Raw genomic sequence first — 17,545 nt, 5'->3', positions numbered from 1 at the left:
AAACAAAAATTACGACCGTCTAACGACTTTATTTTATAAAAATGCTGCAGACAAAGTGAGCATAGATGACTATGATAAAGTCAGTATCTAGTATCTACTATGATGGGAGGTGCATTTCTCCTTGACAAAGAGATAAGGAGAAAAATAGATGCAATAACTAATTTAGAAAAAAAGAAATGATTGACGACCCACCCAGGCCACTTTGATTAGGGTAGCCCAATCAAATAAAGCCTATCAAAAGTACATGGATATTGGCCCACAAGATAGACCCGAAACAAATAGAAACCTTTCAACTTTTTCTAATAAATCTGAAGTCCAAAAAACAAAAAGACCTTTTATCTGATATATCTGATATCTGAAGTGAAGATACCCTAACTTAAGAAATACCTAATTCTGTGCCGCTGTAGTAGCTAAACTCTTCGACGACACCATTCATCTCCCCCACTCGCTTGTCGTATCAGAAGATCAAGCTACCACCCTCCGTGTGCTGAGCTCTTCTGAGATAGATTCAGTATCTCGCCATTCTCCATACTTGAATCCGAAGGTTCGATTCTTCTTTTTCGCATGCCTGGTTGCAAGAAATTCGTTGAAAAAAAATTCGGATTTGCAAAATCTTTTTACGCGTTTGCGACTTCCCCCGTCCGATCTTGTTAAACCCTCTATTAAAATGTTTATTCGCATCTGTTTTATGTGGCTATGTGGATTTGGTTGGTGGTTTGCTTTAATTTCCGTTGTAGAATTGACTCCTATGCAACAATCAACATGTTCTTAGATGTGCCCAATGTACTGATTGTGTTTTGCTTGTTTTTTGTCTTGAGCAAATAGACAAAGTACACATAAAAGAGTTTGGGATGGACAAAAATACACGTTAAAGTATAATTGAATTGATTTTTATGGACAAAGATACACACTAAGATTCGTAAATATCAAACCCTTACTAATGGCATGACACATTTATCCGTTGAAAACAATCTTTGAGGTGTAATTTGACATTTACTAGTCTTTGGTGTGTACATTTGTTCATCCCAAACTCTTTCATATATATATATTTTTTCTTTGTTAGAACTGACATGCATAATTTCACAATGCTATGTCTGTTCAAGAGAGAAAAATGGGAGATAGATAGTGCTATTAGAGATAGATCATTAGGCCCAGAAGCATCAATATGGTCCTGAGTCAGATGATATGATGCTTCTTTACCTTGTTGGCATGCCAGCTGTTTTATCTGGACCTGACATGCCACTGTCAACTGTTAACTGATTTCTTCATATATCGAAGAATGGCTATATAATCTCGATCTAGGAAGTTAAAGTAATAGAAGTATGAAATGAATATCCCTAGCACAACTATGCATAAATAAGGTGAATCTAAACAATTGATAATGTACCATAAAAAATTGAAAGTGTAGAAGGTGATGGTGAAAGGCTGTGTTTCAGATTTGGGTAGGATGTAACTGCCAATAATACATGTTAGCAAAACATGGCAATATGTACCAAATTTTTATTGTTAGAGAGCAGGAGAATAATGAAAAGTGATAATGGGATAAGAGAGTACCTGAGAAGATAAGACTTGTAGAAGAAAAGAAAAGAGAAGTGAAGGGTGTGGTGAAGAGCATTGAAGGGGCTTTGTATGTGTGTTGATGAAGATGCTTGGAAGAAGGGGAGCTTGTTGGGGTTCTTCCCTTGATGCTAAACCTGGTTAGATGATTGATGAATCAAACGCTAGGGTTTTTTTTTTTTTGGGTAGGATATTGTATGTTTTTATCTTCTTCAAAAGCTACTTCTATGTTATCATACTAGGGAAAAATTTCACCAAATACTCTCATTACTCCAGTATGATATTTTTCATATTCATTCATCTCTACCAGGTTAGCTAAATTGCTGAAAGGGTGGAGTGATATCCTTTTGAATTTTCCCCCTGAAGCTTATGTTGATCTTATGTGAGAATGTTACTGTTTCTGAGAAGTATTAAATATATGAAGAATGTCGTCCAGGGACTTGTTATCAAGTTTTTGGTGATGAGTAAAGTGATATTTGATTGATGTGAGATGGAATGCATGTTGACATTTCATGTTGTATACTGTTGGAATTTGCGGGTTTTATATTATGAAAGGGGAGGCAAGGGGTTTTGGTTTGGCTTGGCTTCTGGATGATCATGGATATGTGTGGCTGTGATGTGGACAGGGAGGAGGCTGCGGCTGGTGGTGTTGGTTGTGGTGGTGGTTTTGCTGATCAGTTGTGGTAGAGGTTAGTAAAGACAAAAAATTGAAAATGAGTTCTGACAGCAGGAGCCGAAGCAGAAGCAGGAGCAGGAGCCCAATGGATCGTAAGATCCGCTCTGATCGATTTTCATATCGTGATGCACCTTACAGGAGAGATTCACGTCGGGGTTTCAGGTTTTCTTTTCCTTTTTTTTTTTCCGTAATAATTTAATTACGTTTTCTATGCTTAATGTGCTTGTTGGGGAAGCTAAACTGCTGAAGAAGATTGAATTTGTGCTTTTCTATGAGAAGATTTGGATCATAATTATAACATTTATAAAACCTTAAGCTTGGCCCAATTATTTACTGTTATTTTTGGCTTTGCCTTTGGAACATATAAAGTGGTTTTGTTTGATTTTTTCTTCATAAATTTCTAAGTGGCATACTCCTTGCACTTAGGCTTTAATAGTGTCTTGGCATGGATCTCCTCACAAATGATAACAGTGCTTTTTCTCTGTCTTTGCTTTCTTTTTCAGCCGAGACAATTTGTGTAAGAACTGCAAGAGACCTGGTCATTATGCTAGGGAATGCCCAAATGTTGCAATTTGCCACAATTGTGGACTCCCTGGGTATGGAACTTATTCTTGGCTTCTTAATGGTCGAGCATGTAATCATTAGATTCCAGTCACCACCTTATATGTGTACCACTCTAATCATGATATCCAACATTCATATCATTTGCATTTAATTTGATTCAGTAATTCTAAATGTTATTTTTTCTCATTATTTTGTGTGAATAAAATCTGTTTTCCTCCTTAATCTGATTGCAAATGTTAGTTCCTCATATACAAGAAACAAGACTAATAGTTATAGGTTATCACCAGGGCAACACAATTTCCAATTCTTAATTATTATTCGCATCTTACCTGAGCCAGGATGTGGGAGCCCGGAGCTGAACTGGCAATCTGTCTTCTTTTAGCAGATCTTCCATTGTTAATTTGAATATATTCAGTATCTATATTTTGGAAGAACAAGATTATTTATGTTGTCATTAGTTCTTTGATGTCAACTATTTGGTATTCATACAAGTAGTATGGCTAGAGTGGCTTATGATTAATTATGCATTTGAATGTTTGATCAGGCACATTGCTTCTGAATGCACCACAAAATCGTTGTGCTGGAATTGTAAAGAACCTGGGCACGTGGCTAGCAACTGTCCAAATGAAGGCATCTGCCATACCTGTGGTAAAGTTGGACATCGGGCAAGGGAGTGCACAGCACCTCCAATGCCACCAGGGGACTTGAGGTTGTGCAACAATTGTTATAAACAGGGTCATATTGCAGCTGAATGCACCAATGAGAAAGCATGCAACAACTGTAGGAAGACAGGGCACCTGGCACGTGAGTGTCCAAATGATCCCATTTGTAACTTGTGCAATGTTTCTGGGCATGTAGCTAGACAGTGTCCAAAAGCTAACATGCTTGGAGATCGTGGCACCAGTGGTGGTATGCGTGGGGGTGGTGGTGGTTACCGAGATGTTGTATGCCGGAATTGCCAGCAATTGGGTCACATGAGTCGGGACTGCATGGGACCTCTGATGATTTGTCACAATTGTGGAGGTCGTGGTCACCTGGCATATGAGTGCCCTTCAGGTCGATTTGTGGATCGTTATCCCAGGCGGTACTGATGGTCATGGATGACACTTTAAGGTTTACGTTTGTGTTTTTTCCTCTGTTTTCCCCGTTGGAGAGATGCGGTTATAATGCCATTATTTGCATTTCAGAGTTGTGACTGCTTGCTTTAGGAATAATTATTCAGTACCTGTAAGAGATTTCTTATTGTATGAATCGTGTTCCATGATGAGGGTGTTTACGGTTAATCCGGTACAAGTTTTTGTGGTTGTTGGCTGGAGATTGAATGATGCACTAGTTTTTGTACCCAAAAAACAATTATGTACTAGTTTTTAACTAAAATTAAAACCTCGTGTGAATGTCATTATTGTCTAAAATGTTACCGTTCATGTATTTGTATAATTCTTTTTAAAGAAAAAAAATAGGGTTTATAATTAAATTTGTCTCTGAAAGATGATTCATTCTATAAATTGGTTTTTATGATTTTTTTATTCATATTAGTTCTTGAAAGATAAAACGTAAGTTAAATTAGTCTTTTTGTTAGTTAGATGATAATATGCTACATTAACTGATTAACTGTTATGTGAAATGATAACGAGGTTAATGCAACGTGTTTTGACTTGCAATAAATTTATTTACATTTAAAATAGTCTCTGAAAATATACATGAAAGTTATTTATATCTTTAAAATTTTAAAATTTGATCAAATTAGTCTTTATATAAATTTGTCTTATTTTTTTAATGATATTAAATTTTAAATATTTTTTATACTATTAATCTTAATATTATTTTTTAAATCTTAATAAACAAAATTCTCTTTATATAAAATAATAAAAATAATTAAATTATTTTATTATTTGTATTTTAAAATTTTACATTTTTAAATTGTAGTTTTCTACTTTTCTGTAATAAATTTTTGTTATTTGAATGAGTTTATCAAATTATTATTGATTATATATTTAAAAATTTAATATTTTAAGTTTCGTTAAATAATATAGTGGTTATTTTAAAATTAAATTTTTTAGATTTTTAAAATTATAATTTTTGTTATTGTTTAATTTATATGGTATAACTCAATAATTAAAAAATTGATTTGTAGGATCATTCATTGAATTTTAATATTTTAATATAATTTTTTTAAAATAACTATTATATTTATTTAATAAGATCCAAAAGATTAAACACTTAAAATAATTACTATATTTATTTAATGAGAAACAAAAGATTAAGCCTTTTAGTATATAATTAATAATATTTAATAAATTATTTATATAAAAAAATTTTACTTAAAAAAATTAGAATTTAAAAATCAAAAATCTAAAAATACAAATGAGAAGATAACTTTGTAACAATTTGATTATTTTTATTATTTTGTTTGAAAAATATTTTATTTATTAAGGTGTGAAAAACATAAGATTAAAATGAGTAGGACTAAGAAAGATTAAAAATTTAATATTATAAAAATAAAAAAAATTTATATAGGACTAATTTGATTATTTTTTGAAACTTTGAGAATGAAAATGACTTAAGTGTGTATTTTCAAAGACTAATTTGGTTACAAATAAATTTATGATATGTCAAATGACACGTGGCATGCTAGATGTCACTGACACGTCAACCAATTATCTTATGACACGTGGCATTAACCCAACACATTATAATGTCGCGTGGTACTTAACGTGACACATCATCATCTAATTAACGGAAGAACTAATTTGACTTACATTTTATCTTTTTGGGACTAATATGACTAAAAATTATTTGAAGACCAATATGAAGAATGAGTGATCTTTCAAGGACAAATTTGACTATTAACTCAAAAAAATAAGTATTTTTTGAACATGTGAGTAAAAATTTTTAAAATGTTACGTTCATGTGATTATTATGTAGGGTAAAATACTATTTTAGTTCTCAATGTTTAGGCCGAATCCTAATTTAATCCCTAATATTTTAAACGTCATATTTCATTCCAAACAATTTTCAAATGTCTTATTTCAATCCTTAAAAAACTTAAGTGGGTTCAATGTTATCTCACCATTAAATTTGACAAACAATTCGCATATTAAAGATCCAATAGTATTCGATTTCAGTATGTAAGTAAAATCGATCCACCAACAATGACTAATGTAATAAGTTATTATTTTTTTTATTTTGAAGAAGTGATGATTGTTTGTTACGATTTGGAGTTTTGTACAAAAAGAAAATTGAGGAAAAGTATTACAAGAAGATTTTAGTTATATTTTTTTTTAACACATGGAAAAATATATGACTTAACTAGTAACATTAACGTTCATGTCACTTATTCCATTAACTATTAATATCAAATTTAATAGTAGGACCACATTAAACTTGTTTAAAATTTTTTGAAACAAAAATAAAACGTTTAAAATGTTGAAGACCAATTAGATTTTGATCCAAATATTAGAGACAAAAATAGTACTTTATCTTTATTATGTACTAATTAACATTTATTTTAGAACACGAGTAAAAATTTTTAAATATTTTTCTTTAATAAATTCATAACAAATACGTCCATAATTTAAATTTTGTATATTCTATAATTTTGTATAATTGACAATCTTAACCGTTAAATCCAAAAAGAATTAGTTTTTTTTTTTGGTAACATAAATAAGAATAGTGACAATTTTTTTTTAAATATTTGTATTATGTTTAGAGGTTACTCTTTCTTGTTTAATTTATAAGAGTAGCAATTATTTATTTATATATTCGTATTCATAATTTCTATGCAATATTTAGCTGGAAGCCAAAATCATTCAAGGAAACAAAAATGCTTATTATATTTAGCTACTCGACTTATTAATAATCTTTGTTTATACTTGGGCCTATTAAGTTAGTCCACATTCTCATTAGTAGTCAAGTTATATTTGAAATTATGCCACACAAATTCGACCCAATAGTAGTAAAATCAATCTATATGACCTTATCCATATAGGTAGACTGACTTAAATATGGGTCTTTATAACTCATGTTTGACCCCACTTAAAAAATAAGTTGGATGTTTCTCCCACTATTTTGTGATCATCATCTAGATGATAAGCATCCAAAACAAGAGGCTAACTTTTCACTTTGTAAGAGAATTCATCTATGATTATTTAAAGTCATTTTTAAATGACCAAGCCACATTTATAACTCTAACAAAATATTAATATTTAGGTATTTTTTTTAACCCAATCACACATAAAATTTGTTTAAATAGTTATTGATTTGGGCATCAGAATCTTTGCAGGTATCCTCTATCACCATCTAGATGTGAACGTCGGAACAATCACCATTCTGGTGAACAAGTCAAAATCTTCATCTTTAGACATTTGGACCTCACATTTATAACAACCAAACTTTCGACATGTCCAGACAACTACCAATCATCAAGCATTACCATTTAGTCGACCTATGAGACTCTAGACTTTGTATTGCATATATAGATATGAACCTGTTACACTATCGGAGTCATGTAAGTTAACTAAGTTAATGTTTTCGAAGTTGAATATAAAATAAGACAGATATCATACACAGGTTGCCTCAAAGGCTTAGTTTGTACATCAATAAAAAACATATAATTCATAACAGATACTCCAAACCAGATATATAATATAGAAGTTAGTATATAATAGACTTATATATATAGTTTGGTATATATAGTAGAACTTATATATAGTAGACTTATATACCCCAGAACTTGGCCACACAGGAGCCCTTAGTTTGGTACCTAAGATAACTTTGAGATAGTAAAATCCTACCCTTCAAAAAATACTAACAAAAGAAAGGCAAACAAAATTTAGTGTCTAAAGATGCTTTCATTCATAAGTGTCTTCAAACGAAAACTCAAGCTACTGTCATCATCTTAGGAACATTGCATACAACCTCCAACTCACCTCCTATAGCTCCACTCCTCGAGAAAGAATCGGAAGTCTCCTTTGCTGTTATTTGAGTCTCCCATGCAGGGTCCTCTTTAGGATCTTCTTCTTACTATGAACTGATCAAAGGTTCGTTGGCCATTGTCGGAACAAGTACCTCTCTCAGGAGGTCAAACTGTGCTGCCAACAGATCAATAGGATGGGGATCCGATTGAAACTCTGGTGGTGCATCAGGATGATGATCTAAATGAGGTCTTGCAGGATGGAACTCCTCCTGATAGTAATGTAGAGGGAAGGCATGATGAGTGCCTCCAAGATGCAGGGTAGAAAGTGAAAATGTCGTAGAGCAGTATTAGATTGAAGTTCAAACTATACAGGGGGTAAGAGAACGGATGATCACAAAAAATATACATCCAGGTATGAGGCTTTTCGTAGATGATGGTGCTCTCCAAAAATACTGGGTCCTCACAAGTGAATACAATCGGCATCTCAATGAACAGGACTCTGGAGTCAGCGATTATCATTGTTCCCTCCATCTATAGGAAAGTCTAGTCTTCACTCATTTATCATAGTCCAAGTCTTTCGACAACTATACCCTAGTTTATGTTAGTATATAAGAAGCATTAATACTAAGCAAGTATAGACAATTCACAAAGCACAAAAAATAGAGAACAAATATGTAACACAATCACAGAGAAAACGCATAGTGTGCAATCACAGAGAAAATGCTGCAACCAATTTGATGCATGTCTGTCCTAGGCGGGACATGAATTCATGCGTCGATTGACTACCCACAACCTGATGTTTTCTGGGACTAATCCCGGATATGACTTCTCAACTGTGTACACTTAACATATGTGTCTCATGGATAAAATCATGTAGATTTGGACATTCAGCGATCGTTACAAAATTTGATACCATAATATGTTTCTAGTTGAGAAATAGTTTTCAAACATAAGGTGGACATTCCCACATCATTGTACTGAGCAAGTGGAATTGTACCTCTATCTTGCTAGACATATACTCAGAATAGGGTGTACCATTCCAAAAACTTAAAGTTAACTCACCCTTTCTACCAAAATTATAGCTTTATAATTTATAGAGAATTATAACTTTACCTTGATCTTTTATCTTAATTACCAATTTGTCCCCAAATTTTTTCTTATAGGACTTTTATGTCCCTCTTTTCCTTAATTATCTTTTTGTCTTTACTACTTTATAATATGACCATTTTATCCTTTAACATTTAATTTTTACCATATTAACCTCATGCTCTTTCAAAGTGATAATTCTACCCTCTAGTATTTTCACTTTTGCTATTATAATCTTATATTTTACTAAATTTATCTCTAGGTGTCATAATTATTCAATTTTAACCTTATATTTTTTTCAAATGAATATTTTATCCCTTATATCTTCCAAGTTACTACTTTACCCTTAATCTTTACTTAAATGATCGTCTGACCCCTATACTTCCATGTTCACTTATCTTAACCTTATCTTTTTATCAAAATGACTATTTTTTTCCTTGGATCAAGATTCTCTAAAGTGAAAAATTGCTAAAGTGGTAAAATAAGGAGTTAATCATTCTTAAATTAAGATAGTGAGACACATTTCATGAAAGTTACAAAATCAATAGTGATTAGCCCCTAACTTTTATCATTTTACAAATTTTTTTCACTTTAGAAGATCCAAATTCTTGTCCCTTACATCTCTTAGGTTACTAATTTAACCCTATTCTTTTATCTAATGACTATTCTATCCTTTATTAGTTTAAATTACCATTTTACCTTTATTCTTTCATTCCTATCTTACTATATTATTATATTTGCAATTTTACCTCTATCTTTACTAAAATTATTATTATGCCCGTAATTTTGTCTTAATTATATTTTTGGTCCAAATCTATTATATAATTATATTTTAACCCTAAGTCTTCTATGTTTATTTTTTAAGTCTAATATTTTATTATTTACACTTTTATCCCACTGTTTACTCTAATTTACATATTAATCAATTTTGGTACACTACACATTTAATTCTTGAGTGTATGACTGATGCGTAGGCATCTTTAGTTAATTTTAGGTTTCTTTTTTAATTGTTTTCTCAAGTTTAAACCAAATTTCTTATGTTTTTCGTGAAGTTTTTATAACTAATAATATGTTTGGAATCGTTTTAGAATGATTGTATTTTTAGGATTTATTTTTAAATAATTAGGATAAAAAATTAAGAAAACACAAGTGCACTCCTAAGGGAAGAAATACAAAGCTGGTGCCAGGCTTCAAGAGGCCAAGTTTAGCGCCAGCATAGGGAAGCTCAACGGCAGGAACAGGCACACAACTCCAGAGCCTCCAAGACCGGCACATTGTCTCCCAAGCTCAACGCCCAATTGGGTGCCCAAACTTCATCATCTAATCCCGGTGCCTTCATGCCTTGGAAGGGTCAAAATGGGCTGGTGCCTAACTTTAAGAAGTAGCACCTAGCGCCACCCCCTCTTCCATACACTGGGCCCCCATCGCCCAAATTCGGAGCCTGACTTTAAGTGATTTTCCAACTCCTACGGATCCTGAATTTATTAAAGCTCAGCGCCAATCCATGAAGCCCAATGCCAAGTCCAATATCCACTCCCAGGGAGCTCTAAATTCAACTGAAAATTCAAGACTCAAATGATTAGTTAGCATTACCTTCTTCTAAAAAATAAGATTTTGTTATTAGAATTTATTTTTAGATTAGATTTGAATTATTATTTTGAATTTGAATAAGTTGTTATCTTATTGTTCAGAGATAAGAAGATAAAATTAGACTTTAGAATTCAAAAGTTAGGAAGCTAGGATATAAACAAGTGAACAAGGTTCATAGAGATGAGGATCGAGCAATCAAATTCGGGACCCTATAGCCATGCATCTCTCATCTCATTAGTTTAGGTTATTTTCTTCTCTAGCATGAGTAATTAAACCTCCTCTATTAAAATTTAGGAGCTCTGTTTGATTTTATGGATTAGTAATAAAAAGTATTTTCTTTATTTTGATTCATGCTTTTCTACTTTTTCAAGATTGAGTCTCGTTCTTTATCTTTAACGGTTAGAAGTATTGAAAAATATTCTAATTCTATCTTAGATTTTGTTATTACTTTGAAAATTTAATATCAAAATTAGCTTAATTTAATATCAAAATTAGCTTGAAACTCTTTCTCATAATCTTCAACTTGACTAGGAATAGTATTTTGAAAATCATGTGGCTTTAAATAAAAAACATGCTTAATCTCTTCTCTTAATTAGTTGACCAAGAAATTGATGATTAATTAAGTTAAGAAAAATTGAATTTTCAAGGAATTAGAATTTGGTTATTAATGATTCGCCGTGAAAAGATTTTTGCATGAGTCAAAGTAGGAAAACATAAGCATTACTTTTTCTAAAAGTTAAACATCTCCGAAGCCTTTAACATCTCATTCATTGACCACTTCCCCAAATTCATAAGTATTCCCTCACTCACAGAAAAACATCCTTCTTCACTGTTCTTTGCAATTTCAAGATTTTACTTCAAGATCCACAATCTTCTTGCTAAAGTTTGATTGAAATAATTAGAGATTCAATTAAATGTTGCTTGATTCAATCAATTATTCCTCGTGGGAGCGATATCCACTCACCGTGGTATTACTTGAAGCGATTTGATGTACTTGCCAATATACGAGCATATCAATTTTAGCTCATCAAGATTTTGGAGCTGTTGCTGTTGAATCACTAAATTAAATCTCGTTTTATTTTTATTTTATTCCACTTTTCATTATTCTATTTAATTCTTCTTTGCTTCTTTATTCTTCCTCTTTATTCCACGCAGTACGTTTGATTTTTGTTTTTGTTTTTCTGCATGCATGTATAAGAAGATTGTATTCTCTTTGTTCTTGAAATTGAGAAGATGCTTGCACAATTAAGGAAGAAGTCAAGGGCTAGGAGAGAAGAGGTGGAGAGAATGGCAGATGAGAACAATAATGTGAGAAGAACCCTTGGTGATTACACCACACCTACCACTGATAGCTGCAGAAGTAGTATAATGAGACCCACGGTTCAAGCAAATAACTTTAAACTAAAGCCATCACTAATCCAATTGGTACAGTGAGACCAATTTGGTGGTAGCCCTTAAGAGGATCCGAATATCCACATAGCCAATTTTTTGTAGTTATGTGACACAATGAAGAGTAACGGAGTTGGCTCTGAAGCCATCCAGCTAAGGCTATTTTTATCCTCTTCGAGAGATAGAATCACACAATGGCTCCAAGCACAACCTTTGGGCAACATCACCTCTTGGGAGGATTTAGTTAGCAAATTTCTAACTAAATATTTTTCACCCCAAAAGTTATCCCAGTTGAGGAATGACATCAATTCCTTTTCTCAAAAAGAGGGTGAATCGCTCTATAAATATTGGGAAAGGTACAAAGTGATGTTCAGAAAATGTCCACACCATGCCTTTTCCAAATGGCTTCAAATCCAGATTTTTTATGATGGCATCTCTCAAACCTCAAGAACGATAATCTACTCATCGGCTAGAGGGTCTTTACATAGAAAGACGCCTGAAGAAGCAGTGGAATTGATCAAAATAGTGGTGGCCAATAATTTCATGTATTCATCCGAAAGATCCACTAAAAATGGTGTGATGGCATTAGACACCATGGATGCAATTTTGGCTCGGAATAGAATCATGTACCAACAACTCTCCTCACTTACAAAATGATACAGAATTTATAAACAAAATCCACAAAACTACCGGTAAGTGCACCAAGTCGTATCAATTAATAAACTCACGGTGAGTGAGGTCGATCCCATGAGGATTAAATGATTAAGCAAGCAATAGTTGATTAATTAATCTAATTGGATGGTTATAATTGGGTGATAATCAAACAAAAAATGTAAATGACTTGAAATTAAATAAAAGCAATAAAGAACAAGAAAGTAAATGACATTAGTGTAAAGAACAAGAAAGTAAAGTGTCGGAAATTAAATTGCATGAATATAAAGAACGAAAGAGTAAATAGCAAGAATTAAGAATGAAAAGAATATTAGGATCAAGAGATATTGCATTATCAGGATCAATAGCTCTCATCTCATCTTCAATCATACAATTATTGATCTCTTGGCAAATCATAAGTGATTGAATTCCAATCTCTTGGTAATTCAATCTCTCTTGATCAGTTGCCAATCTCTTGATCTAATTGTTCATGAGAAGAGATGAAGAATGGTCTTTGATTTAGAACCACAGAATTTCATGAATCAAGTTTTGGGATGATTATATGTCACGTATCAATCCCAAATCCAATTTCATAACTATTGTGAGAAAGAACTTCAAGCATTAATTTTATGATCCTTTCTCAAGCTCACATAGAATTCAAGTTGGATTCAATTTCTTTCTCAAGATAATTGAATCCTTGGGATGAAGAACAAAGATTCTTTCTAAAGAAGCAATGAAAGAAGAATTGAAGATGAAGAATGAAAATAAATCAATCCATTAAATTACAATAGAGCTCTCTTTCCTAATAGAAAAGAGTTAGAAATTTATAACAAAATATTTACAAAAGTGGATGTTGAAGAAGGTGGAAGAAAGGAAGAGAATGAAGGTTCCCCAAGCTATAACTTTTAATTTCCTAATTTTGCCCACTTAGAAATTAATTTTTTCACTCGCAGTGTTGGATAGATTTAAGTTAGTACTGCCAATTAAATTACCAGTACGCGTTTTTACGCATATTTTCGCAGAAAATTAAATATTTTCACTCGAAAAGAATCACTGAATCTAATTATCATAGTTAAATTTTTGAATTTCTAAGTCTTGATTTTCAAATCCATCCAGGCACATTTTAACTATTTTAGGTTAATGATAAATTTTCCAATTTAATCCTTTTATAATTTTTCCGGGTCTTACAGCACGTAGTTTGGGTTAGAGACCATGATGAATGGCTAATCCGCTAAACCCACAACCTATGACGTCACTAGGGTACTCGGAGTACAGGGAAAGGATCCAGAATTTCTGGGTGTACTGGAAGAAACCTTTCTTCTACCCTGACCACGTAGGACCACGACCAATAGACTGATCCACCGGACTTCTACCCGTCTTCATGTCTAAAAAGAGTGAAACCAGCCGTAACACAGTGAATCATCATAATTCAGACAATTTCAAACAACTTCAGCAATAATATTCAGTAATTCAATTCAATAATCGAAACACTTTTCAAAGTTCAAACTCAATTCAATTAGTGTGCCTAAGATGATTTCAAAAGATTTATGAGTTAGAATAATGTCAATTTTTTTTACATTGAAAATTCATATAAAACCAATTCAATAATCAACAAAACCTCAGCATATTCATAATCAGCAAAATCAATGCATATTGAAATTCATAATCAAATTCATAAACCAATTCAATAGTTCAACCACTACCATATTCTAATCAGCATTATAAACTAATCAATAATAAAAATAAATAGCAATAACATCAATGAATCAACTATTTAAAATTAATATAGCATCTAAAATATTAGAATAACTGGAAAAAAAATTAAAATGGTTACCTGTTGTTGAAGAGGCAGAAATGCTTCTAGAAGGTGGATGACGCACGACAGTGTGCAAGCAACACAATCACGGAGGCACGAATGATGAAGGACGAGCAGTAACAACCACCCACAGAGATGGAAGAGAGGCGAATGGAGGTGCGGTGACACACGAGGAGGGAGAGAGGTGAAGCCAGCAGCGGTGGTAGTGGGTCTGTGGGGAGGCACGGCAGTTTCGAAGGTGAACAGTGAAGTGGCAAGGAGAGAAGAGGGAGAAGAAGAAGAATGGATGGGTGTCGGCAGTGGGTGGGTTGATGGTGATAGAAAGGGTGGTGTTGGGGATCGGAGAGGAAAACAGTGGTTGAGTGAGAGAGAGAGGATGAATCTCGAATGAGGGAGAAGAGGGTTCGCAATTTGAATTTACGACCTGTTACTGTCAAATTTTTTTGACGGTAAACCATTACGAGTCACCAAAATGCAGTGTTTCACTAATTGGTGTTATCGTCATATTTTTCCGACGGTAAATTCGACGGTAACGAACGCGCCAATTTAATTGTTTGTTCTACAAATATTATTGGCGGATTTATTATTGGAAACCAAAATCTATTGGTAATTACTTAACCTTATGAATTCAACATCATTACTGCCGGTAAATCTAACAGTAAATTCGCCACTACTCTGCGATGTTATATCCGACGTTAAATCCGATGGTACTCAGCATTTTTTTTGTAGTGTTTTAAGAAGAGAAGAAATATGAATCATATGGCATCCTCCTTGATCATATCTTAACCACATGTTTATTAACATAATTAACATGTGGTAAATTTGAGAGAAAGAAAGACAATTCAGTCATAAGGAAGGAGAGAGGTGTGAGAGTATTTTGATCATGTGGTTAAATACTTTGTGATCTAATGATGGTTACTTTAGGTTAATTGATCACATGGTGAATTAATATGTGGTGAATAATAATTTATGAAAGAGAATAAAGATAAAACTCGTGGCTAGGATTTATTCTTGAAGAATAATTACCAAAAAGTGGTAATTACCTGATCATTGATTTTTACTATAGCAGAGAAAATAGAGAAATATGCCCTTGGGGAATTTTTGGTATTTTACATTATTTTGATCCCAAAATATCTTTAAAATATTTTGGTGAAGCCAAATGATGAGCCACTATTTTATGGTTTATTTTGTACTAAATTGAGTGGAATTTATTCATTATTCTCACACTTCTTCATAGAATTCACATGTTTTATATTTTCCTTCCTAATTTTATGCTATGATTGAAAACATGCTTCTTTGGCCTTTAATTTGCTAATTTGAATCATCTCTTATTACCATTCAATGCCGTGATGTGTGTTAAGTGTTTTCAAGTTTTATAGGATAAGAATGGCTTAGAGGATGGAAAGGAAGCATGTAAAAGTGGAAGGAATACAAGAAATTGAAGTTTTGAGAAGCTGGCAGTGACGCGCACGCATGAGCGACTCGTACGCGTGACCAGTGCAGCAGACAAGCGACACGTACATGTGGATGACGCGTACGTGTGACCAAGAATTTGTTCAAGCGATGCGTACGCGTGACCAACGCATATGCGTGACAAAGCGTCACATGCTGCAATTACAGAAAATGCTGGGGGCAATTTCTGGGTTGCTTTTGGCTTAGTTTCAAGCCCGAAAATGAAAAATAGAGGCTGCAGAGTGGAGTTGGATGAGGGATCCATCATTCAAACTTTTATTGACACAATTTTAGGTTTTAGATATAGTTTTCTAGAGAGAGAAGCTTTCTCCTCTCTCTAGGTTTAAGGTTTCTTCTTTCAATTTCTCCTTAAGTTCAAGTTCAATTTTCCTTTAATTTAGTTTTGTTCTTACTTTTATTTGTTTAAGCACTTTAGTTCATCTTCTTCTCTTGTTAATTTCCCTTTTTTGCCTTTTTATGTTTACGAGCTCTTGTTACATTAGATTTCTTTTAATGCAATTTATGTTTTCCATACTTATTGTCACTATCTTTAATTGTTAGTCATTGATGCTTGCAATTGGTTGTTTAGATTTAATATTCCTTGTTAATATTCTATGTTCTTATTCTCTGCCTTCCAAGTGTTTAGATGAAATGCTTGGGTAGATTTTAATTTAGATTTTTATGCTCTTGACTTGGATTGATAATTTAAATACTCTTGAGTTATCAAAAGTCTTTTTGTTGATTGGTGATTGATGCGTGAACATCTTTCCTATCTTTTCCTAGTGAATTTGCATCTAATTTATTAAGTTTAATAAATAATCAATTATCTTTTAGCCAATATGGATGCTACTTTGAGTCTTTTGCAAATTTGTTTATTATAGAAAACATCCGGCTGGATTTGGTGGAGTTTCTGCAGCACAAGAATCAAAGGAGATGGCAGCGAGGAGCGACGCATACGCATGACTGACGTGTGCACGTGATTTGGAGCTTTCCATGGTGACGCGTACGCATGACTGACACGTACACGTGATTTGAAGATTTGCTCAGCGACGCGTACGCGTGACTGACGCGTGCGCGTGACACGCGAAGAAGAGCTAGCGACGCGTACGCGTGACTGACGCGTATGCGTGACATACGCCACGTGCAGAAAATGCAAAAAAAAATGGGGGTGATTTCTAGGTTGTTTTGACTCAGTTTTCAGTCTAGAAAACACAGATTAGAAGCTGCAGAATGGACAAAACGAGTGGTCCCCACCCATCAACTGAAGACTTGTTAATTAATTCTAATTTAAATTCAAATATCATTTTTAGGAAAAGATATTATTTTATTTTTAGAAGATAGATTTTAAATTTATTAGGATTATATATAAAAGGATATGCAACATTGAAATTTTCATTGAATTCCAGACTACCAAATACATTTTATCAGAATCCTTATTTTCTTCTCTGAACCATGAGCAACTAATCCTCCATTGTTAAGGTTAGGAGCTCTGTCTATTTGTATGGATTGATTTTATTACTTTTTCTATTTTAATTCATGTATGAATTTATAATTTAAGAATTATTTTCGCTCTTTATCTTATGAATTTGGGTGGAACGGAAGTATGACCCTCTTTCTATTTGAGTTCTTGTAAAACTTGAAAAAGCTGTTTACTTGAACAACAGTTTGAAAACATATTCTCCTAAATTTTAATTATCTGGATTTAATGGGATACGTGACATATAATCCTTTTATTTTTGGGTAATTAGAATTTTTGTGGCATATAAATTGGAATTAATTGACCAAGGAATTGGCAGTTAATGAATTTTAGAGGAGACTAGAAAGGTCTAAGGAATTAGGGTCTAGTCAC

General features: G+C 33.0%; 1 protein-coding gene across 2 annotated transcripts; it reads left to right on the top strand.

The window, feature by feature from the left end:
• Positions 1-256: 256 nt before the first annotated feature.
• Positions 257-4,209, top strand: LOC112703105 (uncharacterized). 2 transcript variants are annotated; one of them, XM_025754424.2, is made up of 4 exons: positions 257-544; positions 2,184-2,395; positions 2,737-2,829; positions 3,342-4,209. In XM_025754424.2, exons 2-4 carry the CDS (start codon positions 2,271-2,273, stop codon positions 3,886-3,888), a joined length of 765 nt encoding a protein of 254 aa, XP_025610209.1. In that variant the 5' UTR covers positions 257-544; positions 2,184-2,270; the 3' UTR covers positions 3,889-4,209. The 2 variants fall into 2 exon arrangements, with proteins under 2 accessions (XP_025610209.1, XP_025610210.1); XM_025754425.3 differs by having other exon boundaries at positions 305-544; positions 1,868-2,395.
• Positions 4,210-17,545: the final 13,336 nt, after the last annotated feature.

This window comes from Arachis hypogaea, chromosome 7 (assembly GCF_003086295.3).
Source record: "Arachis hypogaea cultivar Tifrunner chromosome 7, arahy.Tifrunner.gnm2.J5K5, whole genome shotgun sequence".
Classification (NCBI taxonomy): Eukaryota; Viridiplantae; Streptophyta; class Magnoliopsida; order Fabales; family Fabaceae; genus Arachis; species Arachis hypogaea.
The sequence above is the reverse complement of the archived record's forward strand: the minus strand, read 5'-3'. Positions and strand labels throughout refer to the sequence as shown.

Coding starts and splice junctions, on each gene's coding strand:
- LOC112703105 (XM_025754424.2), top strand. CDS start 2,271: ATGAGTTCTGACAGCAGGAGCCGAAGCAGAAGCAGGAGCAGGAGCCCA. Junction 2,396..2,736: donor GATTCACGTCGGGGTTTCAG/GTTTTCTTTTCC, acceptor TTTCTTTTTCAG/CCGAGACAATTTGTGTAAGA. Junction 2,830..3,341: donor CACAATTGTGGACTCCCTGG/GTATGGAACTTA, acceptor ATGTTTGATCAG/GCACATTGCTTCTGAATGCA.